The 26,570-nt window shown below is 29.5% G+C and overlaps 9 protein-coding genes across 17 annotated transcripts; 6 read left to right on the top strand and 3 right to left on the bottom strand.

The window, feature by feature from the left end:
- Nucleotides 1-282: 282 nt before the first annotated feature.
- On the bottom strand, nucleotides 283-2,772 carry CCT2 (chaperonin containing TCP1 subunit 2). The gene is made up of 7 exons (XM_035886207.2): nucleotides 2,660-2,772; nucleotides 2,084-2,393; nucleotides 1,558-1,991; nucleotides 1,398-1,475; nucleotides 1,099-1,323; nucleotides 643-1,024; nucleotides 283-559 (listed from the first exon to the last, which is right to left on the bottom strand). The coding sequence occupies exons 1-7, from the start codon at nucleotides 2,660-2,662 to the stop codon at nucleotides 387-389; spliced, it is 1,605 nt and encodes a 534-aa protein (XP_035742100.1). The 5' UTR covers nucleotides 2,663-2,772; the 3' UTR covers nucleotides 283-386.
- Nucleotides 2,773-6,609: 3,837 nt separating this feature from the next.
- On the top strand, nucleotides 6,610-10,745 carry insc (INSC spindle orientation adaptor protein). Of its 2 annotated transcripts, XM_035886267.2 has the most exons (6): nucleotides 6,610-6,926; nucleotides 7,010-7,333; nucleotides 8,836-9,210; nucleotides 9,295-9,502; nucleotides 9,588-10,118; nucleotides 10,198-10,336. In XM_035886267.2, exons 1-6 carry the CDS (start codon nucleotides 6,610-6,612, stop codon nucleotides 10,234-10,236), a joined length of 1,794 nt encoding a protein of 597 aa, XP_035742160.2. In that variant the 3' UTR covers nucleotides 10,237-10,336. The 2 variants fall into 2 exon arrangements, with proteins under 2 accessions (XP_035742160.2, XP_035742159.2); XM_035886266.2 differs by having other exon boundaries at nucleotides 9,588-10,745.
- On the bottom strand, nucleotides 10,297-12,495 carry LOC118450480 (MIT domain-containing protein 1-like). Of its 3 annotated transcripts, XM_085659852.1 has the most exons (6): nucleotides 12,353-12,494; nucleotides 12,040-12,168; nucleotides 11,697-11,935; nucleotides 11,406-11,605; nucleotides 11,152-11,330; nucleotides 10,297-10,434 (listed from the first exon to the last, which is right to left on the bottom strand). In XM_085659852.1, exons 1-5 carry the CDS (start codon nucleotides 12,366-12,368, stop codon nucleotides 11,168-11,170), a joined length of 747 nt encoding a protein of 248 aa, XP_085515978.1. In that variant the 5' UTR covers nucleotides 12,369-12,494; the 3' UTR covers nucleotides 10,297-10,434; nucleotides 11,152-11,167. The 3 variants fall into 3 exon arrangements, with proteins under 3 accessions (XP_085515978.1, XP_035742185.1, XP_035742186.1); XM_035886292.2 differs by lacking the exon at nucleotides 10,297-10,434 and having other exon boundaries at nucleotides 10,814-11,330; XM_035886293.2 differs by lacking the exon at nucleotides 10,297-10,434 and having other exon boundaries at nucleotides 10,819-11,330; nucleotides 12,040-12,206; nucleotides 12,353-12,495.
- LOC118450474 (STAGA complex 65 subunit gamma) lies at nucleotides 12,391-14,559 on the top strand. The gene is made up of 8 exons (XM_085659823.1): nucleotides 12,391-12,513; nucleotides 12,909-13,093; nucleotides 13,178-13,241; nucleotides 13,314-13,423; nucleotides 13,494-13,710; nucleotides 13,785-13,918; nucleotides 14,021-14,185; nucleotides 14,268-14,559. Exons 2-8 carry the CDS (start codon nucleotides 12,915-12,917, stop codon nucleotides 14,374-14,376), a joined length of 978 nt encoding a protein of 325 aa, XP_085515949.1. The 5' UTR covers nucleotides 12,391-12,513; nucleotides 12,909-12,914; the 3' UTR covers nucleotides 14,377-14,559.
- A 26-nt stretch (nucleotides 14,560-14,585) lies between these two features.
- On the top strand, nucleotides 14,586-17,498 carry ArfGAP3 (ADP-ribosylation factor GTPase activating protein 3). Of its 2 annotated transcripts, XM_035886268.2 has the most exons (8): nucleotides 14,586-14,714; nucleotides 15,029-15,220; nucleotides 15,318-15,449; nucleotides 15,540-15,572; nucleotides 15,941-16,240; nucleotides 16,323-16,597; nucleotides 16,693-17,059; nucleotides 17,142-17,498. In XM_035886268.2, exons 1-8 carry the CDS (start codon nucleotides 14,640-14,642, stop codon nucleotides 17,391-17,393), a joined length of 1,626 nt encoding a protein of 541 aa, XP_035742161.2. In that variant the 5' UTR covers nucleotides 14,586-14,639; the 3' UTR covers nucleotides 17,394-17,498. The 2 variants fall into 2 exon arrangements, with proteins under 2 accessions (XP_035742161.2, XP_035742162.2); XM_035886269.2 differs by lacking the exon at nucleotides 15,540-15,572.
- LOC118450479 (putative protein phosphatase 2C T23F11.1) lies at nucleotides 17,077-19,585 on the bottom strand. 2 transcript variants are annotated; one of them, XM_035886289.2, is made up of 5 exons: nucleotides 19,446-19,585; nucleotides 19,028-19,256; nucleotides 18,669-18,874; nucleotides 18,348-18,573; nucleotides 17,077-18,278 (listed from the first exon to the last, which is right to left on the bottom strand). In XM_035886289.2, the coding sequence occupies exons 2-5, from the start codon at nucleotides 19,212-19,214 to the stop codon at nucleotides 17,950-17,952; spliced, it is 948 nt and encodes a 315-aa protein (XP_035742182.1). In that variant the 5' UTR covers nucleotides 19,215-19,256; nucleotides 19,446-19,585; the 3' UTR covers nucleotides 17,077-17,949. The 2 variants fall into 2 exon arrangements, with proteins under 2 accessions (XP_035742182.1, XP_035742183.1); XM_035886290.2 differs by having other exon boundaries at nucleotides 19,028-19,287; nucleotides 19,446-19,584.
- A 56-nt stretch (nucleotides 19,586-19,641) lies between these two features.
- LOC118450430 (uncharacterized) lies at nucleotides 19,642-21,482 on the top strand. Of its 3 annotated transcripts, none has more exons than XM_085659799.1 (5): nucleotides 19,642-19,703; nucleotides 20,076-20,330; nucleotides 20,411-20,514; nucleotides 20,604-20,941; nucleotides 21,049-21,482. In XM_085659799.1, the coding sequence occupies exons 2-5, from the start codon at nucleotides 20,133-20,135 to the stop codon at nucleotides 21,480-21,482; spliced, it is 1,074 nt and encodes a 357-aa protein (XP_085515925.1). In that variant the 5' UTR covers nucleotides 19,642-19,703; nucleotides 20,076-20,132. The 3 variants fall into 3 exon arrangements, with proteins under 3 accessions (XP_085515925.1, XP_085515921.1, XP_085515916.1); XM_085659795.1 differs by lacking the exon at nucleotides 19,642-19,703 and adding an exon at nucleotides 19,830-19,999; XM_085659790.1 differs by lacking the exon at nucleotides 19,642-19,703 and adding an exon at nucleotides 19,830-20,030 and having other exon boundaries at nucleotides 20,114-20,330.
- Nucleotides 21,354-23,922, top strand: LOC118450477 (phosphoglycolate phosphatase-like). 2 transcript variants are annotated; one of them, XM_035886285.2, is made up of 5 exons: nucleotides 21,354-21,493; nucleotides 22,305-22,397; nucleotides 22,460-22,708; nucleotides 22,828-23,085; nucleotides 23,169-23,922. In XM_035886285.2, the coding sequence occupies exons 1-5, from the start codon at nucleotides 21,472-21,474 to the stop codon at nucleotides 23,504-23,506; spliced, it is 960 nt and encodes a 319-aa protein (XP_035742178.1). In that variant the 5' UTR covers nucleotides 21,354-21,471; the 3' UTR covers nucleotides 23,507-23,922. The 2 variants fall into 2 exon arrangements, with proteins under 2 accessions (XP_035742178.1, XP_035742179.1); XM_035886286.2 differs by lacking the exon at nucleotides 21,354-21,493 and adding an exon at nucleotides 21,949-21,972.
- A 711-nt stretch (nucleotides 23,923-24,633) lies between these two features.
- Nucleotides 24,634-26,559, top strand: LOC118450475 (phosphoglycolate phosphatase). Its single transcript, XM_035886276.2, has 6 exons — nucleotides 24,634-24,902; nucleotides 25,009-25,169; nucleotides 25,294-25,431; nucleotides 25,518-25,725; nucleotides 25,808-25,949; nucleotides 26,021-26,559. Exons 1-6 carry the CDS (start codon nucleotides 24,815-24,817, stop codon nucleotides 26,205-26,207), a joined length of 924 nt encoding a protein of 307 aa, XP_035742169.1. The 5' UTR covers nucleotides 24,634-24,814; the 3' UTR covers nucleotides 26,208-26,559.
- The last annotated feature ends 11 nt before the right edge of the window (nucleotides 26,560-26,570 follow it).

Genomic DNA, 26,570 nt, shown 5'->3' with positions numbered 1-26,570 from the left:
CTGATACTAAATAAATTTTCGATTGTCTATAACGGCGGTTTATTCAAAATATAAACAGAAACTAAAGAATAGGATTAACAAACATTGGACGAGTACTCTAAAATTCATTATTTTCATGGAATTAATTTTTTTTGGAAGGAATAGATTATTTTATAAAAATGTTTATATGTATGATAAATAATGTAATGTATAGTTTTTTTTTTTTTTTTTATAGAAGAATTAATACAATGCCAACTTTTAAGTTGTTCGAAATAAGTGTATTAAATAATAAAAACGAGGATGTGTGTAATATTTAGTTTGAAATATAAGTAAGTCGATATAATACGCGTATTACAAATCAGAGAAGCAATGTAAATAATGTAATAGCAATTAAATCATTTTCACTATTAACAACGTCCACGGTCCTTGACGCGCTTCCTTGGTGCAGCTCTTAAAATATCATCCACACGTAGTATCATTTCTGCTGCTTCTGCAGCACTTAGTAAAACTTGTCTCTTTACAACCCATGATTCTGTAATTCCTAGTCGTTTCATACAACCGATTCTTCCTGTTTCCATATCTGTGAAAATAATCATGGATAGTATTTATATAAAGTTTTTTTTTTATATTGTCATAATATTTTTAATTTTTTTTAAAACTTACCTAGACCCATCGTATTGGCTCCAGAATTATGCGCGGCTCTTAGTTCACTGACTAATTGAGCTGAATCATAACCAGCATTATCAGCAATAACAGTAGGCAATTGTTGTAAAGCTTTTGCAAAAGCTTCCATTGCAACTGCTTCTTTTCCAGGAGTCGCAGCTGCTGCTTTCATAACAGCACATGCCATTACCATTTCGCTGCAACCTCCGCCATAAACAATTCGTGATTCACGTACTGTTGCCGCCAAAACACAAAGAGCATCATGCAATGACCGTTCTGCTTCATCAAGAATTTGTTGAGTAGCTCCTCGTATAATGACAGTACACGCTTCTCCCAAAGCAACGCCAGAAAATCGAAGTAGTGTGTCTTCACCAATCATCACCTATTCAAAAATATAATGTATATTTTACTAATTCATATACTATTTTATATTATGTGTATCCAAGAAATACCAACCTGTTCAATGAGTTCACATTTACCAAGTTTTACCATCTCAGGATGATCAAATGTACTGACTATTTCTCCGCCAGTAACAAGAGCAAGTCTTTCAATTCCATCAAAATCAGCATGCTCAATAGCCATAATTCCAGCATCAGCAAATAATTGTTCAGGATAATTATAAATTAGTTGTCGATTTATGAAAACATTGCAACCATGTTTTATAATTTTTTCAACTTTATCCTATGAAAAAAATTATTGCTATTCATTGTAATATTTTTCTATTTATATCTATTCATCTTTTAATCTATAATCACCTTCATCTTTTCTTTCTCTGCTACTTCCAATTCAGCAATTTTTGCCATAGAATCAACACGAACTCTGGAGCCAAATACCTAATGCAGAACATATAATAACACATTCAATATTCTTATATATATTGTAATATTTAAAAAAAAATCAGTATAAGTTCTTTACCTTAATTTTGTCAGTATCCATCGGAGTATTAGCTATAAGTATATGTGCATCTGTAATTTTTTGAGGCTGATGAAGACCAGGCTTTTTATCTAATAAAAAACCTTCATCCAGAAAAGAATCTGAAAGAGTTCCTCCACGTTTTTTAATTACTTGAATAGCCGATAAATTTCCAGACCCTTTAAGTCTCAATACTGCATCTACTGCCAACTTGCTGAAGTGTTCCTTATGTTGAGATAAGATCTTTGAACTCAAAGTTGTACGTGCAATATTCAGTAAATCTTCACGAAAGCATTCACTATCTGCAGAGTTATCTGCAGCTGCATTTTTGAGTGCTTCTCTTGCTACATTAGTTGCATTTCTCCAACCAGAAATAATGGTTTGTGGATGAATTTTTTGTTCTATTAATTTTTCTGCCTCTTTCAATAATTCAGCAGCTAAAAAATTTTTAATGCATTATGTATAAATTAAATATTTTAACATTAACTTGATAGAATTCAATATTATATCATTATACAAATATACAAACCAAGTACTGTAACAGAAGTAGTCCCATCTCCAACTTCATCATCTTGAACACGTGACATGTCAACTAAAATTTTAGCAGCAGGATTGTCTACACCAACGCTTTTAAGAATTGTAGCTCCATCATTGGTAACTTGTACTTGACCTGCAGATCTTCCATGAGCTACCAAAATTTTATCCATACCTTTAGGTCCTAATGTCGATTTTACCAAATCTCCTATCGCTATTGCTCCTACAAATAAGCTCAATCTAGCAATTTCTGCCTTTTCCTCCTCTGCCTCATTTTTGAGAATCCTTACAGGATTTAAGGAAACCTAATAACCAACAAATATAATTGAAGTATTACACAGGAGAATATATATGTATATATACATATATCGCATATTTCGCTTAATCAAAATAAAATTAATAACAAAATCAAGATTATTATTCTAAATATCGTTTGGCAGTAATACACGTGCGCCATTTGTTACATCTTCATATAAGCTATTACCGATTTCGTTTTATCTTATTAACATTGACAATAAACACGAATTCTTGTTTCTCATTTTATACTATAAAAAGCAAAATTTTAAATTACCATCGTGAAACGCTATGAAAGAATCTATATCTGAATCCAATATCAAATGTAATTCTAACTTCGAGAAAAACGAAAGACACGACAAACGTAAGGAGATTCCAGATATAATGGCGCTGCGATCGAATAAAATACAATTTGCTCTCTTTTCCTATTGGACGATTATCAAGAGTTTAAAATATAAACCAATCAAAAGATATCATTCAATTTTATTATTTAACTGAAATACCACTCGTAAAGTAGCTCGAACGGAAATAATACTAATGATTCAGAATTTTATATTTCGAAATTTTATCGCTAGAGGACATCAAAAATATCGACTGTGCTTTGGTGATTCCAATTTCAAGTCCTTTTATGGCTATTTGTAAGGTTTTTCTCTGAAGCTCTGTTAAGAGAATCTATACATAAAGAAAATAATTTCAATGATTTCGTTCGTGTGTGCATTTATGAATGATTTTATAAGAGATACAATATAACGATATTTAATTAAAGAAAAAAACAATTAAGATGCTATTATAAAATATTGTTTTTGATTTTAATTATACAAAAATTTTTAGCCTCGAATAACATTTATTTTGAAAACAGCAGAAAAGTAATGAATTTATATTTTCAGTCATGTTTGACAAATTTCATTTGGTTGTTGTGACAATTTAAAAAATTCTTGGAACACTTATTTTAACATTTTATTTAAAAATCAACGATATTTGTATAAACTTAATTATTCTTTATAAAAACTTGTATATGCTGATATTGTATATGTTGATAGAAATAATGGATTAGTAAAGATAAATTTTTTGTTAATGAACACATTATTTTATATTATCGATATTATATATTAATAAGTGATATGATACATACAAGGTGGCCTGAACATTTCGGCCAAATTTTGAAATTTTATAAGAAATTTAATTTTAAACAAAAAGTCTCCCATATTCATGGGTCGAAAATTCTTTAAAAAGCTAGCATCTAAAAACCTTTGAAATTACCGTTGTTTTCATTTTTATAAATATCAAAGAAAATATGCATTTTTAACAAAAAGTACTCAAATAAAAGTTGTAAAGAATTAAATAATTTTTCAAATGAGATCAAAATTATTGTAATATATTTTATAAATTTTAAAATAACCAGTTTCAAATGTATATAAAAGTGTTTTCGTCCTCTTATGGTGATTTGTTTAAACAATGCAGATAATAAATTCTTTTAATTATTGAAGTAATCAATTAGCTAAAGCCATTACAGTATAAATAAAGAATATTTTTAAGAAGCTCTGCCGTCGATAGCCGAAAATACACTTTTTATACATTTGGAACTGGTTATCTCAAAATTTATAAAACATGGTACAATTAATTCCTTATATTTCATAAAAATAATTTAATTCTCTATAATTTTTGTTTCGATACTTCTTATTAAAAAACTTATATTTTTTCTAATATTCACAAAAATATATAAAATAACCGTAATTTTAGAGGTTTTTTTAGAGGACGCTAAGGATACATTTTTCGATCCATATTTATTAAAAACTTTTTATTCAGAATTAAATTTCCTTTAAGATTTTAGTTTATAGAAATTTTAGATTCGAATGTTTCCGGGTGCTCTATACATATACAAGATAGGTTCTATACATTTACATTGGAAGACTTAAATATCTCCATTATTTATAGTTTTATGGAAAAAATTCTTAGGTTACAATTAGAGTATTCGAAGGAACACAATATAGCGCTAAGATAATTTTTTTCTTGGAGTCATTTTTAAAAAAAAATGCGTTCCTTTAAATAGTATAACTTTGTTCTAAGAACTTTTTCCATAAAGCCATAAATAACGTAGATATTTAGATGTTCCGATTTAAATGCTCTATCTTGCATACAAATCTTTATATATCAAGTTGTAGTTGTAGTTATTATATTTGAATACGTATGTACGTGGAAATTTTTAATTAATTTTTATAATGTGAATTTGTATTACTTCTTAGTCCATTTATAAAGATCGGAAAAATAATTATCAAAGCTTATATTTAGGATATTAGATCAGTCACATTGAAGATTTAAAACCCAACGATCAATCTGGATGAAAGCACGCGTTTAAATAACGGTCTATTCGCAGCTGTCCCTTCGATTTCATAGTACGTATGTATGTACATACAATAGGGGTCGCACGAGCCCTACGATAGCTTTGTACGTGCAATACATAACTACATATGGACTTAGTCCCTTTGGAATCTAAACAACAGGATAAAGAATACCGGTAGGATGGACTTATTCGATAGAAAAGTCTGAAAGAATCGATCGCATTCAAATGTCTTTATCTTTTAGTTTTGTAACTTTCAAATTCGTTGGAAATAAAAAACCAGTCTGCATTTCTATTCTTTTTAAAATTATGAAAAGAATGAAAGATGAGAATTTTAAATATATGTAAAATACTCAAACTTTTTGTTTATATTTCTAGATGTGAATGAAATAGGAAGTTGAATTTTTCTTAGGGAAAAAGAAGCGAAATTTTGAATTATTTCAGATGAATTTTTGAGATATACGATTATCCTTCTTTAATAATAGATGCACATATACACGGATATGAGTATGTAAATGGTAAAGTCTAGCGAAGCGTCACAAAATCACACCAATGGAGAGAGAACTTTTAAGGGCCAGGTGTGACTCTTCTCCTCGTTTTGTAGTCCTCTCGATCGAGAGGGGGTCATAGGAAAATGACTCGTGCAGACGTGGTTGCCGTTACGGAAGCAGCATAGGGGCGTCCGATTGGTTCGAGGGCACGCGCCGTACGGGGCATCTGTGTTAAAATGCCCATGGTGATGCATGTTCCGTCCCCTTTGGCCCCTTGGATGAGTCATTCACGCACGAACGCACGTACCTACGCACGACAAACGGCGGTAAGAAACGTGATGCATACGTGTGTATATAAGTATGTACATAAGTGTGATCCAATAATAATAAATAAGACGTCATGAAATAATAGAAATATTAATTTCTCTCTATTTATACTATTTTTATCAATATTCTTCCTGAAGATGATTTGTCACCTAAAAAGAAAATCTTTTCATGAATTGCAATATTTTTTTATTTTTTTACTTTTGCAAATTAAAAACGAAAAAACGCATTGAAAATCAAATTAACACAGATATATGTCGATGAATATCAATTATGCAAAGAGTTACACGAAGTTACGCTTTAACGGTCATGATGTACAGTCTACACATATACTGTGACGAGACGTAGTACCTCACCTCACTTATGGATCAGGGTAGAGAAAGAATGGAGAAAGGTGGTGCACCCCGCAAGGGCGACAAAAAAGAAGGGGAGGAGTTCCAGTCTCATGTATGACTTGGCTTATACGAGAACGCAAAAGGGAGGCGTATCGAGTAAGGCGGAGAAGTCGGAAACGAGTCGGTCAGAGTCAGTCGCTTGCGGTACATCAACGCGTTGGGATCAGTATCGCGTGAACTTGACGATCATCATCATTATTTAGATTCTATCTTTTTGATTTAATAATTATCGGAAAATGAAATATTTTTAATTAAAAAAAAATAATAGAAGTGACGTTTCTTCTTACCACTTTGGAACATTACAAGATTTCATTATCGAAAAATTAAATTTCCAGAACGTTAACTAGTTTTAAAAATATACAGCTAACAGGAATACTCTTCATAGGGGTTCAAACGAGAAGACCATAAGGTGTTCTGAAGCCACGCGACCTGTGGGAGAGCCGTTGTTCTGCTCTGTTGAATCATTAAACTACCCTTGTTGTATTGTACCCAACGAAGAGACCAACTGTGACTACCGCTGGCACCCTTCTTAAAACCTTTCCTTCTTCTTCTTCTTCTGTTTCTTCTTCGATTACGACACGCAAAACACACTTTTTGTTCTTCGTTATGACATTTTAACGAAAAAACATTAAAAATAAACGCAGTATTTTGTGAATTTATTGGAAATTGAAAGCAAAAGATGAATACCTTCAAGAGACACCAAAGCAAAGTATTTTGGGAACAAATGTCATCGCAGGATTTAAAGAAGGATTTTACGATCCGTAGAAAAGATCCTGTTGAAGTTTTTCAATTTCCTCCTCCTCCATCCACCGACACGGATTATCCTTCAGAAAACGATGAAGAAAATCGATCCTCCAGTTTACGCGAAAATAATTTCACGAACGTTGATAACGTAACAGTTATACACGTTTGTCCGAGAGTCAGTGAAACGCAACGCGATAAGACCTTTGATGATACATTGATTCGATGTAGAGAAAATCCGACGATACTTCAAGAGTAAGTCATGGAAACTGATTATATTTTATGATATCAACTGAAAGAATTTCTATTCACAATACGAATTTTATTACCATTTGTAGAGAGAGAACGGATATCAGTGTTGGTACGCACAAAAACGAAGGAAATATCGTTGTTTCAGAGAACAGATCTCTCAGTCCTCTCAGTCAGGATCTAAAGAGTCTAGATTCTGGTTTTTCTGACTCCGAACGATCGAATTGCTCACAGACTTTAGAAGATGAAAGTCCGCAGAGACGTAGAAGACGACGCAGGAAAGCTAAGGAAAGAAATCGTAGAATTCGTCATAAAATTGGTTCTCTTTGCTCGGAAAACAATTTAATACCTCGACCAACTTGTACTTCAACCCCGAAGGATCCCAAAATACGAAACTTTCAACGAGATCAAAGGTATTTTTTAGTATTTATTAATAAGATGATGGATTTAGAAAGTATATAGAATAGTCTGATATTTACCAAATTATAATAAATAAAAGTACTTCGAATTATGCAATGATCTTACTGAATACTTTAAGATTCAAAAAATAGATTTATTTTAGATATTGAAATCTTTTTATGAACGATAAGACATAAAGAACATGTAGATTTTATGAAAGCTGAGTGAATTGTTGCGATAATATGCCCATGGTGAGCCAAACCGATAGGAATGCGACGCGTAACGAACTTCGCCTTATTATTCTTATGGCTTTCGTAAATAGATACTATTGCATGAATGTATGTGTATCTTTTGCGTAGAAAAATTTTTCTTTGCAATTTATTTATGATTAATTCAATGTAAATACGATAAAAGTGACGTTGAATTTGACTATTTAGTAAATATTATTTGTCTAGGGTATGTATATTTATTGATATCTCCAGGGCTATATTGAAAGTAGAGCATCGTATCTTTGAACGCATTGATAGGCTTGTCGTAATCTCTTTTGATATACTAGAAGACACGTATTGCGCGACTAAAAAATATTCTACCTACTAACATTGACGATTAATATTCCAATGTAGCCGACGAGTACTTTATATGCACAAGATGTCTCATAATACGGAAGGTCTTGCCTTCTACGACATTACAAATAACTAAGATACTCTGTCGGTTTAAAGGAGAACGCAAAACGCCGTTTTCTACGGATCTGCATTAATTTAAATAGCTTACAAAGTAAACTCATTAACTATATGCATATAATTTTAATTATACATATTTGTTTGGAAAAAGAATCGAAGTATAAATAAACAATGATTAAATGTAAATAAATAATAATTATTTTTCAATGGATTTTGCGAGATTAACATCAAGTCACTTTTTTTATGAAATCGTTGACGTTGCATGACACAGATATTTTTTCTCGATAGAGCTCAATCTATGCTCACGTTAACGTTTAGTTGCATCGTGCAAAATGTTACATGTATGTCATAGAACGCGTGCACGAATGAAAGAAAAAAATGAGAAGGTCAATTTCGATCATCTCATCGAGGGACAACGTATCTAAAAAGAATTTAAGCTAATATACGCGAGTATAAGACGGGTGCAGGTGATCATATAGCTGCATAGCTCTTTTCAAGAATCGAGATTAGTCATCCTATTCACAAGAAAATTCCAGTTCCGGAGGTGGCTGATTAGTCAGCCTTTACTCACTATCGCTTCTCTACTCTGATCCATTATCCCGGAAAGCATTCGGTGACAAAAGAAATCGAGAATATCCTGTGCCTTGTCGAATGAAAATACAATTGTGTTGTTATTATGAAATTTTGATTCTTACATTTTACGCTATGTCTCATTTAAGGTAGTATATGAAATAAAAGGAAAAGAAAAAGAAGAACAAGAATACAAAACCAAATTACAAACAATTAACAATTACAATTAACGTAAGCGATCGTAATACGAATGATCTCTTTTTCAGAACGAAGATTAGAGTGACTGCTTTACCTAATCTTTCATCTAGCTTGTTAGAAGACGAATCGTTAAATTCTACAAGAATAACAAAAATATTTGCAACGAATTTTTCGTACGATTTCTTTGATAATTTTCAAAATGTTAATGGCAAGATTGCATCGCCAATAAAGACTTGGTTAAATGACTTGACAATAGAAACTGCAAATGAATGTTGTATCGCTCTTCAAAGTAAAAATCTACCTCGGCGAAAGCATAACGATTTAATTTCGGAGGAGGATCAAATGAAAGATTTGAAGATGTTATCTTCCTTGGCTACGGCAGCTGCAAACAAACTTCTCGTTAGAGCTGACCAATTTGAACGTCATTATCAATATATCTTAAAGCAAGTGTATTTTTTAATATTTATAAAAAATAACGTTCGTTTAATTCGTTTCATGTGTTAACACGATACAATCTAACTTTTTAGCGAGGTGTCGCATTCGAAAAGCGGCAGATTACAAATGGAGCTATTACGTGCCATCGAGGACAATGCTTTTGCAGTTTTATCGAAATTAGGAGCACCTCCACCTCGAAGAATTCAGCAAACGAATTTGAAAGGAATTCTCATGCAATTAGACAGCATGAAAGATTACGTCGACAGTGCTATTAATACCCGTTTAGATTTTTATATTGAGGTTCGTTATCTTATTTAAGATAGTACCTATAAAAAATGAAGAATTTACTCGTTTGATTATTAACAATAATTAATTATTCTTGCAGAAAATAGTAAGATGTTTGGAAGAAGCACCGAAGGAAGACAGTAGTGTAGTTAGAGGAGCTCTAGCAGCTCTCACGGCTTTGGGTTTAGCCGGAGCACGAGCAGGCAGTAGTATCGCGAGATGTTCAGGAATTAGGGCTCTCCTAACTTCTCTCATTTCTGCCATTAGGAAATCAAATGATTACGTAGCCACGTCTCTACGCGCTCTGTCGAGCGTATGCTGTTCGAGAACAGCAATTGAGCACTTCGTTAAAGACGACGGACCGGAAATTGTAATTGACCTTTTGTCCAGTAAAACATCGTCGGAAATCAACAAAATGGAAGCTACGGCTTTGATAGTACAGATAACTGCACCATGGACCAATGCCGTAGGCTTACCATATGTCGAACCATTTGCGGAAACATTAATTACTGCTTTAGGAAATCTTATTGAAAATATGAATTCGGAACAAACGTTACTGTTGACAGCCGCTGCATTCAATCAAATATCTAAATCAAGAAAATGCGCTGATATTATAATACGACAAGACACGGTAAGAAATTTATTGAGAAGCGTGAAAAAATCAAACGGTGGAAATGTTTGGTTGATGCAGCAAGTGGCTTCTCTCATAGGTGAACTGGCGCGTTTACCAGAAGCTCGAGAATACTTAGCTAAAGCACGAGCATCCGTTGCATTGGTTTGTTTCCTTAGAATGAGACCTCCAGGTTTGGAGGACGCATATCAGCGTTTAGAGACCACGGCTGCAGCTGCTCTGATAAGGCTTTGCGTAGATCCAGAGATAGCGAGACAAGTAGTTGCAGTTGGAGGTGCCGATTGTCTTCCCACGTACGACGTGAATTATCTTCTCACTGAAGATGAAGAACAAATAGAAGCTGGACTTCTAAAGTATACTAAATCTTTAAGACGAGCATGCAAGAAAGCTGTGAAACAGATAGATGTAGCAAGAGCACACGATTATTTTAATTAATTTCATTAATTCTCGAAGTATACTCAAGTGTAAAAGGCCGAAGAAAAATTGTAAATAATGTAAATGTTTTATAAATGTTCTATTATAAAATAAAAGAAAACCTATATATACAAAAATAAAAAGTATATAATTGATATTAATTGAATAAATTTAATATACTTTGCAATATTGAATAAATGATTCTCGCAAAATATAATTATATAATAATATAAATGAATAAATGGTATATTATAATTTTGATAAAAATATAAAAACTAGCCTATTGGTCTGGCCAAAAATTTTCACATAAGGAATTCCCTGTATTCATATTTAATAAATCTAATAATATAGAATTATGTTTTTAAAGCGAAATTTTTTTTTCCTTCAAGAATAAAAATTGAACCTTGAAAAGATAAAAACTTTCCTTTAAGAATAAAAACTGATCATTGAAAAGATAAAATCTTTCCTTTAAGATTAAAAACTGATCATTGAAATTCATTTCAATTATTTCTTAAAGTAAAAACACGACAAAACACGTATTTCATTATTTTTTACACATTAATACTAGTTTAAAGAAAATAAAATTTTTGCTTTGATATGTTCGCGTCTTAATAATTACTTTTCATTTTTATCTATCATGGTACAGTATCCTTCAGTTGACTACTATGAAAGATATCTACTGTAGTTTCCTGACATGATCTTAATTCAAGATCACAATAACCCAAAACAAACTTTCCATTAGGTGCTTTAAAATAATCTAAACCACGTCCTATTTTTATTATCCATCCATTGCTAAGTCTGTAATAAAATATAAATATAAATATCTCTTATAAAGCCAAATATCTAATAAATTAAAATAAGTTAGTATCTTACACAATTTGTCTGTCATGTAATGTATCAGAATATGTAATTTCAAATGATATAAGATGCGAGTTCAGGCTGTGTTTCAATTCTTCAAGTCTTTTAGATTGATTTTTGAAATCTTCTGGATCGCATGTAGTAATGAGAGATATTTTTGATAGAGAATGACATTTTTGAACTGCCAATTCACATAATCTTACTAAATTTTGACACTGTGAGTAAAGTAGACAATAATATATTTGTATATTATATTATATATTAAATATTAAACCATTAAAACATTAAATATTAAAATTAATATACCTGATGAAATGCCCTTATATATGGATCTTCTATTTGAATATATGTAACCATAGCGTCCAAAAATCTACCAAAAAGACTATTGTATCCATAACCAATTGCGCCATCCTTAATCTTTATTAATTCTCTGTATGTACCTTGTGTTTTCTTTCTTTCCACTAATTGTTTTACTTTCTCTGCTCTATCCAGATATCGCGATGTCATAACAGTAAAATGTTTGCTTTTAACTGGATCCTTTGTCTCTGCATTTTATTACTTATTCTTTGATTACAATAATTTGATACAAAAAATAATAAATATCAAAATTATTTATATATAAATGAAATTCATATATTATATACTAAACCTTTTATAGTGTCAAGAAGTATTTGTACACCTTCTTGGTATAATAAAAGGGACATAGTATACTGTTCCTCTTCATCCTTTTCGACAGCTCGCTTCAAAATTGAGACTGCTGCATTTTCCATTGTGTCTACTGATCAGTAAAATCCTTTGCTTATTAATACTACAATACTTGAAAAAAAATATAAAATTGTATGATACAATATATAATAATATAATATATTTTTGAATATTTTTATTTGTAATTCATTCTCTATATAATCTTTCTAATAATATTAGTATTAATTGTTTATTATTGTTTATTTTTTAATAATTACCTTTTTTCTTATACATAAGTGGTATAATTTTGTGATATCGATAATCGAAGGAAATCGATGTGTATTTTAAGGGAAACGTTATATATTATGACAAAATATGGACACAAAATACAGATATTATAACCTAATAACATTCAATTACGTTTTTGTAACATATACAGGTAAGTATTATTCCCGTATTGCATGGGAAATATTATCTCATGAAGAAAGAGTTTTATCAGTATGTGGTATGATAAAGTTCGAGTGTTTTGTAAATAAAATATTTCTTGGAAAAAATAGATGTGCATATTTTTTGTTCGGTAATGCAGTTACATTTCGCTTTGTATAACCTGAAGTTTCAGCATTTTGCGCGGGATTTTCTAATATAGAATAATACTGTGTAGTTGATATTTTCATTTTGAATACAGCTATTTATATAGTACGTTCAAATATAAAAATATTACAAAAGATTGAAGTGTGCACATTTATGCATTGTTACTACATATTCATTAGGTCTATATTTTTTTGTGTTATTATAATAATGTATTGAAACGAATATACTTTATATTTTTCCAAGGAAATAATGAAATCTAGCAAAAGCCATGGAAGTACTGTCTTATGGGGAGAATTGCCTCCTAGAGAAACTTTGAAACAAGAAGTAATTACACCAGATATTATAGAAAATGTTTGGAGACAAGTTATGGATGAAGCAAATAATACTGATTGCGATTATCAGATCGATCGACAACCAGAATATATACAGTAAAAATATATTAAAATAGTAGTACGACATACAATATAACATTAATACAGATGTTATATAATAATATTGAACTATCTATTTAGGCTTCCTATAGGAAACTTTCATGTATTAAATACTATAAACTTTCATCAACAACTGAGAATGATGGTAAGTAGCCAATCTATTTAAATAATCAATATTCTATCAGTATAATTTAATTAGTGTAATCATTATAAATAGGATGAAGGAACAGTATTGGGAAATTTATCTGTGATCGAAGCAGAGAATTGTCAAGAAGAATTTAAAATACCATGTAATCTTTTCCGATTTTTATCTGCAGATGTTGAAACGTATGTATAATTATTAAGCAATGATATTAATTAATTATATTTGAATGATAAGTTTAGATTATTTTTTCAGAGACACATTCAAGAATTCCTCTATTGTTCATCATTTAACGTCAGAAACAGCGCATAATTTGTTAAAACATGCTGTAATCGTTTTATTAGCTCACATGGGTTTTGAATATTCATCAGATTTAGCTATAGAAACGCTTACTGACATTGCTGATCATTTTTTGAAAAGGATGACACTTCTATTGAAAGTAGCAGCTGAACAAAAAGATCATGGATTCCCAGTAAAAATATTATGTTAAATGCAACTAAGAGAATATAGAGATTTCGTATCTTACATTTATATATTTTATTTCAGGATGCTATGGAAAGAGTTTTATTAGAAACAGGGATAGGCGGGGTAACAGCTATACATGATTATTATCAGGAATATATTTTAAGATTTGAAGAAAATATGAAAAGAAAAGTAGAAACAATGATGGAAAAACAAAGGTAAATAAAATGTAATATCGGATAAGTTAGCATATTATAAATAACAGGAAAAAGATAAATAATAAATGGATTCAATGCTCTTAATTTTGCTCTAATTTGTAGAATAGTTTTGGATGAAGCAGCTAGTAAGTTGCAATTAGATGAATTAGATGAATTTGGTAATGTTTATCGAGAAGTACCAACACTTCAATTATTAGATCCAGATATGGGATTTCCACCTAGTCTTGATGCTGGTTTTCAAATGCTCTACAGTTTAGAACAAGACGAGTAAGATTTTTATTTATATTGTATATATAATAAGAATGATTTAGTTAAAATATAAAATATATTTACATATTTGAATATATAGACTAAACAGTTTGGAAATAGAGGAAGAAGAAGTAAATGTAAGTGATTCTCCAAATACAGGACGATCTGATATATCTGCTGACAAAAAAAATAACATCCAAAATAAATAAATCATTTCTTTACGATTTTTTACTTAACGTTTTAAAAAAATAATTAAGATAATATTTATTAAGAAAAAAAAATTGTAAATATGGATTTTTCATTCTTTTCATGGATTTTTCATTGTTATTGTATATTTATATCGATATTACGTATGTAATTATTGTATATGCAAATATATAATTTAAAATAAAGCGACAGCAGCGCCAAAAGATACTGGCCATCTTTATACTTCCCAGAGTTCCTTGCAATCTGGTTGACAACACGTCAAAAAATGGCAGAATTTGGACCTAGTCAGAGCGATATTGAAGAAATTTTTAAAAGATTACGTGCAATTCCAGCGAATAAGGTCTGATTAATTTATTTCTTCTATTGTATAAGTAAAAAGAGATGTAGTAACTTGTAACATCAAATAATTACATCTGCTTAAATCACATCACGTTTTATTTATGTTCCCAACCTATGAATTATCTATGAATATTCACTTTCTCATGTAACGTTTATAAGAATTATGGAAATGGCGAACTGGAAGCAATAGTGAAGATATTAACATTAATAAAATAATTTCGTAATTGTGCTTATTAAAAGTTCTTTTCTTTTTTAATAATAATTTTATAAGCTGTTTTTAAACAAATATTTAATGATGATAATTAATTTTTACAGACATGTTTCGATTGCAACGCGAAGAATCCTGCATGGTCCAGCGTGACTTATGGAGTTTTTTTATGTATCGATTGTTCTGCTGTCCATCGAAGTTTAGGAGTTCATTTAACATTCGTAAGGTCTACTCAACTTGATACAAATTGGACATGGTTACAATTAAGAAACATGCAATTAGGCGGGAATGCTAATGCTGTTAGTATCTTCTTCCTACTATTTTTATTTACTTGTATGTTGTGTATATCATGAAATTATATTTCTACGAATTATATTCTCATTCTGTGCTTTGTAGAGAAAATATTTTGCTCAATATAATTGTACTACAACAGATGCCCAACAAAAGTATAATTCTCGTGTTGCAATGCAATATAAGGACAAATTAGCATTGGCGTCTGCACTAGCGATGCGACGTCATGGAACAAAAGTAAGAATTTTTATCTTTTAATTTCTTATTAGTTGACATATGGTATACTATTGATTGAAACAGTTATAATTGTAAATATGCTAATTATAGGTTTTTCTTCCTTCAACAAAAAATAAAACACTGGTGAGCTGTGAAATTATTTTCACAAAGCACTATTTTAATTTTACTAATCTTTGCTTAACACTGTTTTGAAAAAAACATAGAGAAAAGAAATTGCTTTTAATTGCTAATGAAAAATATTGTGTCTTTTTGCATACATCTCTCAATCATCATTCAAATTGTTGGTTCACTCATATATTTGAGATGTTACATTTTATAAATGTTTATTCATTCCATTGAAATATATGTAAATTCATACCATATATTTGTGATCAAAATTATGCTTACTGTAGTAGTTTAATACAAGCTTGTATTACATGTTCTTCTATAAGATTGGATGTTCAAAATACTTATAATATCAATATAATCTGGAATAATAATTTTATGTGCAGTTGCACTTAGAGGAAAGCGTGGAACCAGACACAGAAGAATCCAATGATGTGGACTTCTTCCAAGAGCATGAAAATTTTGATTTAAATTTAGACGAGTCTAACATTTCAACAGAAGAAAAAATTGTATCTAATTCTACAATACATAAAAAAGTCACAGAAAAAAGTGACACAAGTGCATCTTCGGAGATTGTTCTTAATTCTTTAGGACCATCTGTAAAACTTTCAGAGTCTGTTTCATCTGTACAATCTGAAAGAAAACCTACTATTGGTATTAGAAAAGTTCAGTCTAAACGACCTGGTGTAAGCATATTTATATTACTTAAGTATAGTATTACAGTAATAATTTCTAATGCAGATAATCGTTTAAATTACCTATATGCAGTTTGGGAAAAAAGCTGGTGGTTTAGGAGCACAAAGAGTAAAAACTAATTTTGATGAATTAGAAAAAAGCGTCATAGAAGTAGGAAACGAAATGAATGAAACGGCAGGACATGAAGGATCAAAGGAGGAACGAGAGGAAATTGCTACACGATTTGCTTATCGTTATGAGCAAAATTTAAATCAGCAAGCTAAAAAAGTGGAAGAACTAACAAAACAGTTAGATCCATTAAAGGCTGGACAGGCAGAACGCCTTGGAATGGGATTTAACGCACGCAGGTATTTTTATAAATTTTGTCAAATGAAATTTTTTATAATTTTCAACAATATTGCAGTAACGTATAAATGATTGACACTATCTACTTTCTTTTTAGTGGTGCAAGTCATTCAGCTTTAGGAGATATGAAGACAATAACTCAGGAATCATCGAAAACTATTACAGCTGTTGAACCTAGATCAAGAGATATGGATGTTGATCGTGATTTATTTATGAGCTTGGATGAATTTTATACAGCTTTATCGATTCCATATTCTAATAACAATAGTAACAAAACTAAAAATGAAGAAGTTGTTGTTATTGCAGAACCAGAGCCACCTAAACGACAACCACTTTTGAGTCGTCAAAATAATAGTAAAAACGATAATAAATCATCGGGTGAAGGAGAAGCTCAAAAGAAATTTGGTAGTGCCAAGGCTATTAGTTCGGATCAGTACTTCCAAGACAGTAGTTATGATGATTCAGTAAGTAAAAGTAGTCGTTATTTTGCTAAAGTTTTATTCGAATTAAAATATGGATTTATTTATAATTTTTACTTATTCATAGTGGGAACGTAAAAGTAACCTTCGCCGCTTTGAAGGTTCATCCAGTATATCGTCAGCAGATTATTTTGGCACTGGAAATTCTTTTCCGACTACTGGTTCTTTAACGGCTCGCTTTATTGAAGGACGTGGTGGTGTAGTTGATTTGGAAGATGTACGCGAAAGTGTACGTCAAGGTGTAAATAAAGTTGCAGGAAGACTTAGTTCCCTTGCCAATGCAGCAGTTTCTTCTATACAAGAACGTTATGGACTCTAAATATGAAAATCTTACGATATTTTATCATGATTGTTATTCAAATTATGTTCGAATATTTCTCGTCCATTCTTCAGAATTGTAAATAAAAACTTATAATTGAGCTGCTGTGCGGCCTGTTTTCCAAAAATGTGGCCTAAAGAATCCATAATTGTGTAATGGAATTCATATATATTTACACATAAAAGCATAGTTTCAAAAAATTAAATTTACATTAAAATCAGAGATAATGTTTTTATAAAAGCAATTAGTAAATTTTATGATTATCTAATAGGTTAGATCTATTGATATATCTAAAGCAGAGGCCTCTAAATTTTTCATCAAAAAGGAAAAGTGCTCATGCTTAAAAACTCGACCCGTTCGTCCCCACTTTGTAACATCGATACTTGGCGTTGAATTACAACGTATACGTGTGATTTAAAGAAGTTTGGTCGTAAGGTAATAACGATGATGGTTAAGAGAAGAGGATATGATCGTTACGGTAGGAGAAATGAAAAGAGAAAGAAAGAGAGAGAGAGAGAGAGAAAGGAGAAAGTATTAATATACTAATCTATAATGACTAAGAATTTGTACTAGATTTTTGACAACGTGAAATAAGATGCGAATATGGCTTTCCATGAAGAAAGCATACTAGTACAACTGTCATATTGTCGCAACCAGTACCCATTAAAGCATCTGGTGCAAGACAGCAATTCATTAATTCTTCGCATATTTCTTCAGGATCCATAACACCTTCCATTTCGGTTCCTACGAATTTTGACCAAGCTAAACGAGTTTTTACAAAATTTACTACTTCCTCGCTCGTCATAACATCCCAAATTCCATCACAAGCTAAGACAACAAATTCCCAATCTTCGGTTATAGGAAATTGTTGTACCTCGGGAAAAGCTAAACAAAATATTTCAAATGTTCAAATATGCTATATGTATTATTATAACAATTTAAAGTATTTCTTACCTGTTACAATTTGTTTCTGAGGTGACATATGATTGTTACGTTTAAACATAAAGTCTCCAAGAGCACGGGATAGAGCAAGGTGACCATTAACGCGATTGAATTCGACCCAACCACCTGCAGCCTCGATTCTATCACGTTCGTCTTTCAATGTAGGTTTATGATCTCGACTAAGTGGGACTGCATTTCCATTAATGCTTGCTACTGCTCTGCTATCGCCTGCATTAGCCTGAACAAATATAAAATATTTATGTGTGAATTAAACGAAAATCAGAGTTAAATATTGTATATTTTACAAATAATTCATAGATCATAGAAACTTACACTATACAAAATATTATCTTTAATAAGTAGTGCAATAACAGTAGTTCCTGATTGTTCTTCTCTAAGTACCGTATCATTTTGCATTGCCTTATCCAATTCCAAGAAACCTCGTTGCATAGCCTGGACAATATTTCCTGTTTTATACTCACTTCGCTTGGTGATATATTCATGAAGATATTTTCCGGCATGTTGAGCTATCGCCGCACCTATTAGTTTTAACTTTCAATGCAAATAGCTTCTTATATTTTTCTACCAATACTAAAATTAAATTAAATGTAATATATGAATTACAACATATATCTACATGTATACCTGTATCCATTCTGTGCTACTTATGCAAAATACAAAAATATTATTACCTCCATGACCATCATATACTGCAAAAAAAGCAGTGCCTGGGTCATCTGGAAGAGAGAGAATATGCACATGGCAATCTTCCATTTTAATTCGCCATCCTTGCATACAAGAACTACCCACGCGATAATTGGAATCTCTACAACATGCTGACTTTTTAGTTGTTACTGGTTCGCATAAAGTTTGCCCCATCGTATTTCTTAAATCACTACTTTTGTTGTATTTATATCATATCTAGAAATATGATATAATATTTTTGATAATTCTTGAAAATAGGAATATAATAATGTAGGAACAAAACAATGTATGCGTAATTGTCTAACTGAATTTATAACTAGCTTAATATTGAATGTACAATGTAGCATTAATAACATAATATAAATTATAATGTATTCGTGGTATTTTGATTTAAAAAATTCTTACCTTCACGTATTGTTCAAATTTATGCGTATTAGCTTAACCTTTTCTTGAAGAGTATAAATGATAAATAAAATAAATTCTAATATTTTGTATTAATTTACGATATGAATTATTCTTAATTCTTCTTATTTCCCATATTTTTAATAATCGGTAAGAAAGTACCGATTTATATGATAGGTTGACTTACGTCAGTCTTATTTGTAACGAAATAACGAAACGCGATCAGCTGATCGCGAGTGGTCCCTTTCGTTGTTATAATGAGTTACTGTGACGTGCTTTATTTTCTTTAAAATTCCTTCCTGTTATATTCTTAGAATTCTAACATTATTTTTATTTTATTATATGACATTTTCTCTGAAATATTTCTTTTAGTTCTATTATAAATAACGTTTCAGTTATAATAAAAAAATTGTTTTTTTTATTATTTTAAAAAATGAATAAAAAGAAAAGAGATTATTCTATATTAAAAATCTTACATAATTTTAAAACTGAATATGCGAAAATTAAGCTTAATTAAACTTTTCGATTAGTTCAGAAAATTTAACCTCAGTTTTTATGTACTTAAAAATACTTCTTTAAATAATATAGGTACTGTGAAATATTTTTTTTTATAATAATATTAATAAATTACAGAGAATATTATATAGATATTGTATTTAAATTATAAAAAGACATCTACACTGGTATATAATGGGTCAAGATAAAATAAAAAGTCCACCAAAAATTCTGGATGAAACATTAAACTTTACTAAATCTGATAATATTCAAAATATTTCTACTAAGAGTGAACAAAGTGATAAAAAATATGTATGTAAACATACTGGATGTAATGCAGCATATTTTAAACAATCTCGATTAGACAGACATATAAGATTACATACAGGAGAAGTAATAATTTTTAAATACATTTTTTAGTTTCGTATATATCGTAATAGCTAATAAATTTTAATTTTCATTATACATTTTAGAGGCCTTATAAATGTGATTATCCTGAATGTATCAAAGCTTATACTAATTCTAGTCATTTGAAAAGACATATGGAAGTGCATAATCCTACAAAGAAAAGATTACAGTAAGTATCTCTTTCATATAATATTTCACATAATATTTCATATATGTAAAATAAATTTTGTATATTTCATAATATAATTTTATTTTTAGATGTAGCAAATGTTCTCTAATGATCAGTAATTATCATAATCTAAAACGTCATTATACACGTGTACATAATAATGATAACATTTTAACATGTAATGAGTGTAATGCAGTATTTAGTAAAAAGCATCAATTAGTTCAGCATATTGCTATACATTTTGATGTGACTTCATACAAATGCAGTAAATGTAATAAGGGATACTTAAATATAAAACGATTGAAACGTCATGAAACAATGCACGAAAAAGGACAGAAAAGTTATCCTTGTCAAATTGTACAATGTTCTGAAGTTTTTGATAAATGGGCTTTACTTTGTAAACATAAAAAAACACACCATATTAATGGTATGCATTATATTATAATAATAAGAAAATGTATATATAAAAGAAAAATTATTTTGATAAAGTTATCTATTCTAGTTACAATTAATGTCTATTTTGTATTTTTGCAGATTATAAATGCGATCAATGTGAGAAAGCATTTTCAACTAAAACTCGTTTAAAAATCCATTCCAAAATTCATGAAAAATCTAGACTTCTAATATCTTGTCCATATAAAGATTGTGAAAGATCGTATTTGTTTGAATCTAATCTGAAAAATCACATAAAAACTTGTCACTTAGGTCAGAGATTTATTTGTGATATATGTAAAGCAGGATTATCATCAAAACAAAAATTAATAGAACATAAGCGAATACACGAAAGTAAAATAAAGAAAAAAATAATACCTAAACAATCTCAACGTAAAAAAAGAAAAGATGCTGGCATACCTAGGAAGAGTATGGTAACAACTCTGGCTGGAATAGTATTTACTCATCAAGTAGAAAAGGAACTCTTGGAAAGGGAAACTGATATTGTCGATGATTCCTGCATAGATGCAAGTTGAGATATATAATAGTAAGAAAATAATGTGTGATAATAAAAAATGACAACTTTTTAAATAAATCGTTGTTATATCAACATATTCTTGACAGGAAACCTGAATCAGTATCTTGATACCTCTCTCATTAATTGTACTCACTAATTTTTAATAAAAAATTTCATTTAATAAAATATGTACATTTTTTTAAATAGATAAGTATTCGATATATTTTTACAAAATTTGCTAGTACCAGGTTCAATCGTTAATTGCAATTTATGTTTTCGTTCGTTTTGTAAGTGAATCAACTGTATCTCTCATTATTCGTTCTATATTATATTTGATAATATTCAATAAAACTTTTTACGATTTCATTTTAAAATAGTGTATCTTCAAAAGATTTTTAGTTAGAAGCAAAAAGTATGGTTAAAATAAATAAAGATTAGAAATTAAAATATTGATGTAATTTAATAAGAAAACAAATTTGTCAAATAGTTATTCGTATGCGAGAAAAAATGTAAGAAGATATTATATTAGTTAACGTACGATACGCAAAAAAAAACAGAATCTTCTGAATATTTAACCTATAAAAAATTTTTCTTTAGAAATGTATATATACGTAAGATTTAAGATTTATTATATATAAAAATTAAGTTCAGATAATAATCATTTTATATTCGAAAACTTTATTTAAATAATAATATTCGATCGATTTATTTCCAGTATTTTTATCAGTTGTTGCATTGCTGACTGTAATTGGTAGCATTGATAAATTGTATTAATCGTAGAGAAAGATTGAGGTTATTTTATTTCTTTATATTATTTTAATTACTAAACTTTTTTTTTCAGATAAAATGGCAGCTGTGAATTTTAAAACATTGAACAAGAAGGAGATTATTGAATTCTTCAATTCTTTCGACACTGTCCTCACAGATTGTGATGGTGAGTGAATTTGTTTATAACTGAATTCTATATTTGTAATTGCATATATATTAATATTGAAGGTGTTTTATGGATGCATATGACACCTTTGAAGAATGCATCCGCTGTAATAAGTAAGCTCCATGCTTTGGGAAATAGAGTCTTTTATATTACCAATAATAGTACAAAAACACTAGAAGAATTTATGGATAAATGTAAAATATTGGAATTTGAAGCTTCAAAAGATAATATTTTATGTACTGCAAACTTATCTGCTAAATATCTGCATAAATTAGGTTTTTCTAAGAAAGTTTATGTTATTGGCTCTGAAGGTAAGACATATTATCAATTGATAATCTTTGAATATATACAGTTCATTAATCTATGAAATCTTAGTTTTCTATTTAAATATGTTTAGTTAGTTTTATCTAGTATTGTTCTCAAATTGTAGCAATAACAAAAGAATTAGAAAAAGTTGGTATTTCACATTATGGAGTAGGGCCAGATGTCATCAATCCGGACATACCATGTTCATATACAATATTTAATAAGGATCCTGAAGTTGGAGCTGTAATTGTAGGATTTGATGAACATTTTAGTTATTCAAAAATGGTTAAAGCAGCAACATATTTAAATGATCCAAATGTACATTTTATTGGAACAAATACTGATGAAAGATTTCCACTTGCACAAAGCATTGTTGTACCTGGTGAAGATTAAATTTTTAATTTGTTTATATATTTAAATATTAATTATGAAATGTAAAAGTAATCATTTAAATTCTTATTAAAGGTACAGGAAGTTTAGTTCGTTGTATAGAAAGTTGTGCAGAAAGAAAAGCTCTTATAATGGGCAAACCTGAACCTTATATAGCTAATATTTTAAAGGAGAGATATAATGTAAATCCTGCAAGGACTCTTATGATAGGAGACAGATGCAATACTGATATTTTGCTTGGGACTAGATATGGTTTTAAAACATTGCTTGTCTTAACAGGAGTTACCAATTTACAGCAAGTAGAACAGTGGAAGCAGTCAGATAAGCCAGAAGAAAAAGAGCTTGTTCCTGACTACTATATTGATGCATTAGGAGACCTTTTATATTATATAGAATTATTTACATCTAAATAAAAAAAAATTTATTTACTGATAAAATTTAAATACAATTTGTTAATATACTTCAATTTTTAATATAAATCATTTATGATATAAACATCATTTTTTCTACTAATAAAACATTAAATGGAATTTTAGCTTATTTATAGATTAAAATATTTATATTTTTTTTTATTCATATCAATCAGTTTAAAAATAGACCATTTAACCTAGACTTTAACTCTTTGAGTGCTTATCGTGGCCTATGCAGTCTGTACGGACGGCACGCGGCTGGCGCTGACGATTGCCGGGGACTGAATACTTTTTTACGCAGTATGGATCTCGTCGACGGTGTATGACACATTATAATATAGTATACAATCCAATTACTATTCCGTTGTCTATTCCACATTGAATGAAAACATTTTTATTTTCAATATATACTGTTTACTCATCTGATAGAATTTGAAATCCCAGTAATTTGATAATTATAATGTATTTGGATATTAAAAATCAGAAAATTAAACAAATCATAAGAAAGATTATATAATCATGGAAGGGCTGCAAATATATATATTTTAAGAAATATATATATTATAATTATATATATAATTATATATATTTTGCCGAACATATACATTTGACCATAATACACTGATCATTTTTGCCAGGCGCGTATTTGCGTCCATAGTCCATACTGATAGCATCTGCCAAGCGTGTATTTGAGTTCATAGTCTATATCGATAGCTTTCGCTGGACGCATATGTGCGCCCATAGCATTCAAAGGGTTAACAAAAGATTTCTTTCTTTTTTGAAAGAAGAAAATAAAGTTATAATGTTAAAAATATTAAAACGTTCAACCAGTAATCTATTACAAATTAAACACGGTATAACTTTTTTATATATTTATATTAATTTTTTATTATTATGAGAAATCTTTGAAGTTTATCAGTTTTAACGAACAATACAAAACAATACTATATAGAGCTATAATCAATCAGAACATTATGTAAGTTAAGAATAAACTGCCATCTATCAAAAGTGAGGATATGATAGTTAAGAGCTATTATTTCGTTGATAGTATGATATAGTTATCACAAGTTATACTCAACTGCTTTTTAATGGATTGCACTCAATCTTAGTATATATATCATATGATTACATAACGTTCCACAGTCAAGGTTATTTTGTTAATGCTCGGCATGCAGTCGAGCAATGTAGTGCTAGATATTAGAATTTAACATTTAAGTTTGTTCTAGTAAAAGTATTCTGATAAGAGTCATATGTCTCTACGCAAAAATCAATTTCATTCCATCTAAATATCGAAATATAGGTATTTCCATAATGTCACCAAAACAATTGACATCGTTATCCAAAGATACATTGGAAAGCTTCCTAAATTCCATTGACATTGTTTTATCGGATTGTGACGGTAATATATTTAAAGATTAATGTAAAAAATTTACAATATTTATGTAATATTAAAAATAACCGATTTTTTTTATTATTAATATTAAAATAACAAATAATGTGTCAAGGTGTTTTATGGAAAGAAAATGACGTGATAACAGGATCACCTGAAACTGTGAATAAACTTACAGAATTGAAGAAAAAATTTTTTTATATAACAAATAATAACACGAGAACGAGACTTGAATTTGTAGAAAAATGCAAAGGATTTGGTTATAAAGCAACTACAGTGAGTATCGTTAACAAAAAAAAAATTTTTGTTACTACTAAAACATTTTACATTCTTTGTTTCTATTATTTCATTACATATATTTATATTCTTATTTATGTTTATATAAAGTTCTTCTTTTTAGGATGATATAGTATGTACATCATTTTTAGCAGCAGTGTATCTTAAAGAAAAACAGTTTAAGAAAACAGCTTATATAATTGGAAGTACCGCAATTGGTAAGGAATTAGAAGAAGTAGGCATCAAACATTGTGGTATCGGAGTAAGTTATTACAAACATTAGGTATAACAGTTGATTTCATACTTTATTGAAATATAAGACAATATATATACCATATTGTTATATAGCCTGATGCTATGGAAGGAGATGAATTGGATTTAGTAAAGGAGTTTAAACCAGATCCAGATATAGGTGCTGTAATTATAGGTTTCGATAAATATTTTAGTTATCCAAAATTGTTGAAAGCCACTACTTATTTAGCAAATCCTAATGTTCATTTCATTGGAACGAATTGTGATACAGACAGACCTTCTCCAAATACAAATAAATACCCAGGTGACATTATAGTATGCATGTTTTATTTATTTCTTTATGTGGAAAACAAACAAAGTGTTACGTTATTTTCATCTTTATCCAGGTAGTGGTTGCTTTATAAAAGCTGTTGAAGTAGCTAGCAATAGATCTGCCATAATGCTTGGGAAACCAGAAACATTCCTAAGCGAATATATTACTAAGAAATATAACTTAAATCCTGAAAGAACATTGATGATCGGGGATAAGTAAATATTAAAAAATATTGAATTAATTGAATTCAAGAATTGTTGTAAATAAAGTAATTTAATTATTTCAGCCTTAAGACCGATATTCTTTTGGGAAAACGTTGTGGTTTCAAGACGTTACTTGTATTATCAGGTGTGACTACAAAGTCCGAGATAGAATCTATTATAGCATCTGAGAAAATACAAGATGACCTCGCGATACCTGATTTTTATACCAATCAGTTATTAGATGTGTTCCATATTTTGTCAAATAATTGAGAATAAGTGTTAGATTAAAAACAATTAACATTTTTAACATAATTTGTCGATAGATTTCATTGGAAAGAAGTTTATATATTACAAACATGAACAGAGATCCTTATTTTGTTGTGAAATCTCTAAGAATAATTCCATCATATTTCGATTTTTTCTTGTAATTGATTTTTCTTTTCGCTATATTAGCGGTTATATTGTAATAACAATAAAAGAACTTGATGTCAATATTAGTTAATGAGCTAAAAAATTTATCTTTTAACGCACAGACATAAACAATATTTTTATTGCAAAATAAGATCTTATTTTTGTTCTAATATATAAAATATTAATGTGTATGTACGAGTAGTAGAGGCATGTTGATAAATT

The sequence above is a fragment of the Vespa mandarinia genome, chromosome 1, assembly GCF_050613455.1.
Source record: "Vespa mandarinia isolate Hongniang chromosome 1, ASM5061345v1, whole genome shotgun sequence".
Classification (NCBI taxonomy): domain Eukaryota; kingdom Metazoa; phylum Arthropoda; class Insecta; order Hymenoptera; family Vespidae; genus Vespa; species Vespa mandarinia.
The sequence above is the reverse complement of the archived record's forward strand: the minus strand, read 5'-3'. Positions and strand labels throughout refer to the sequence as shown.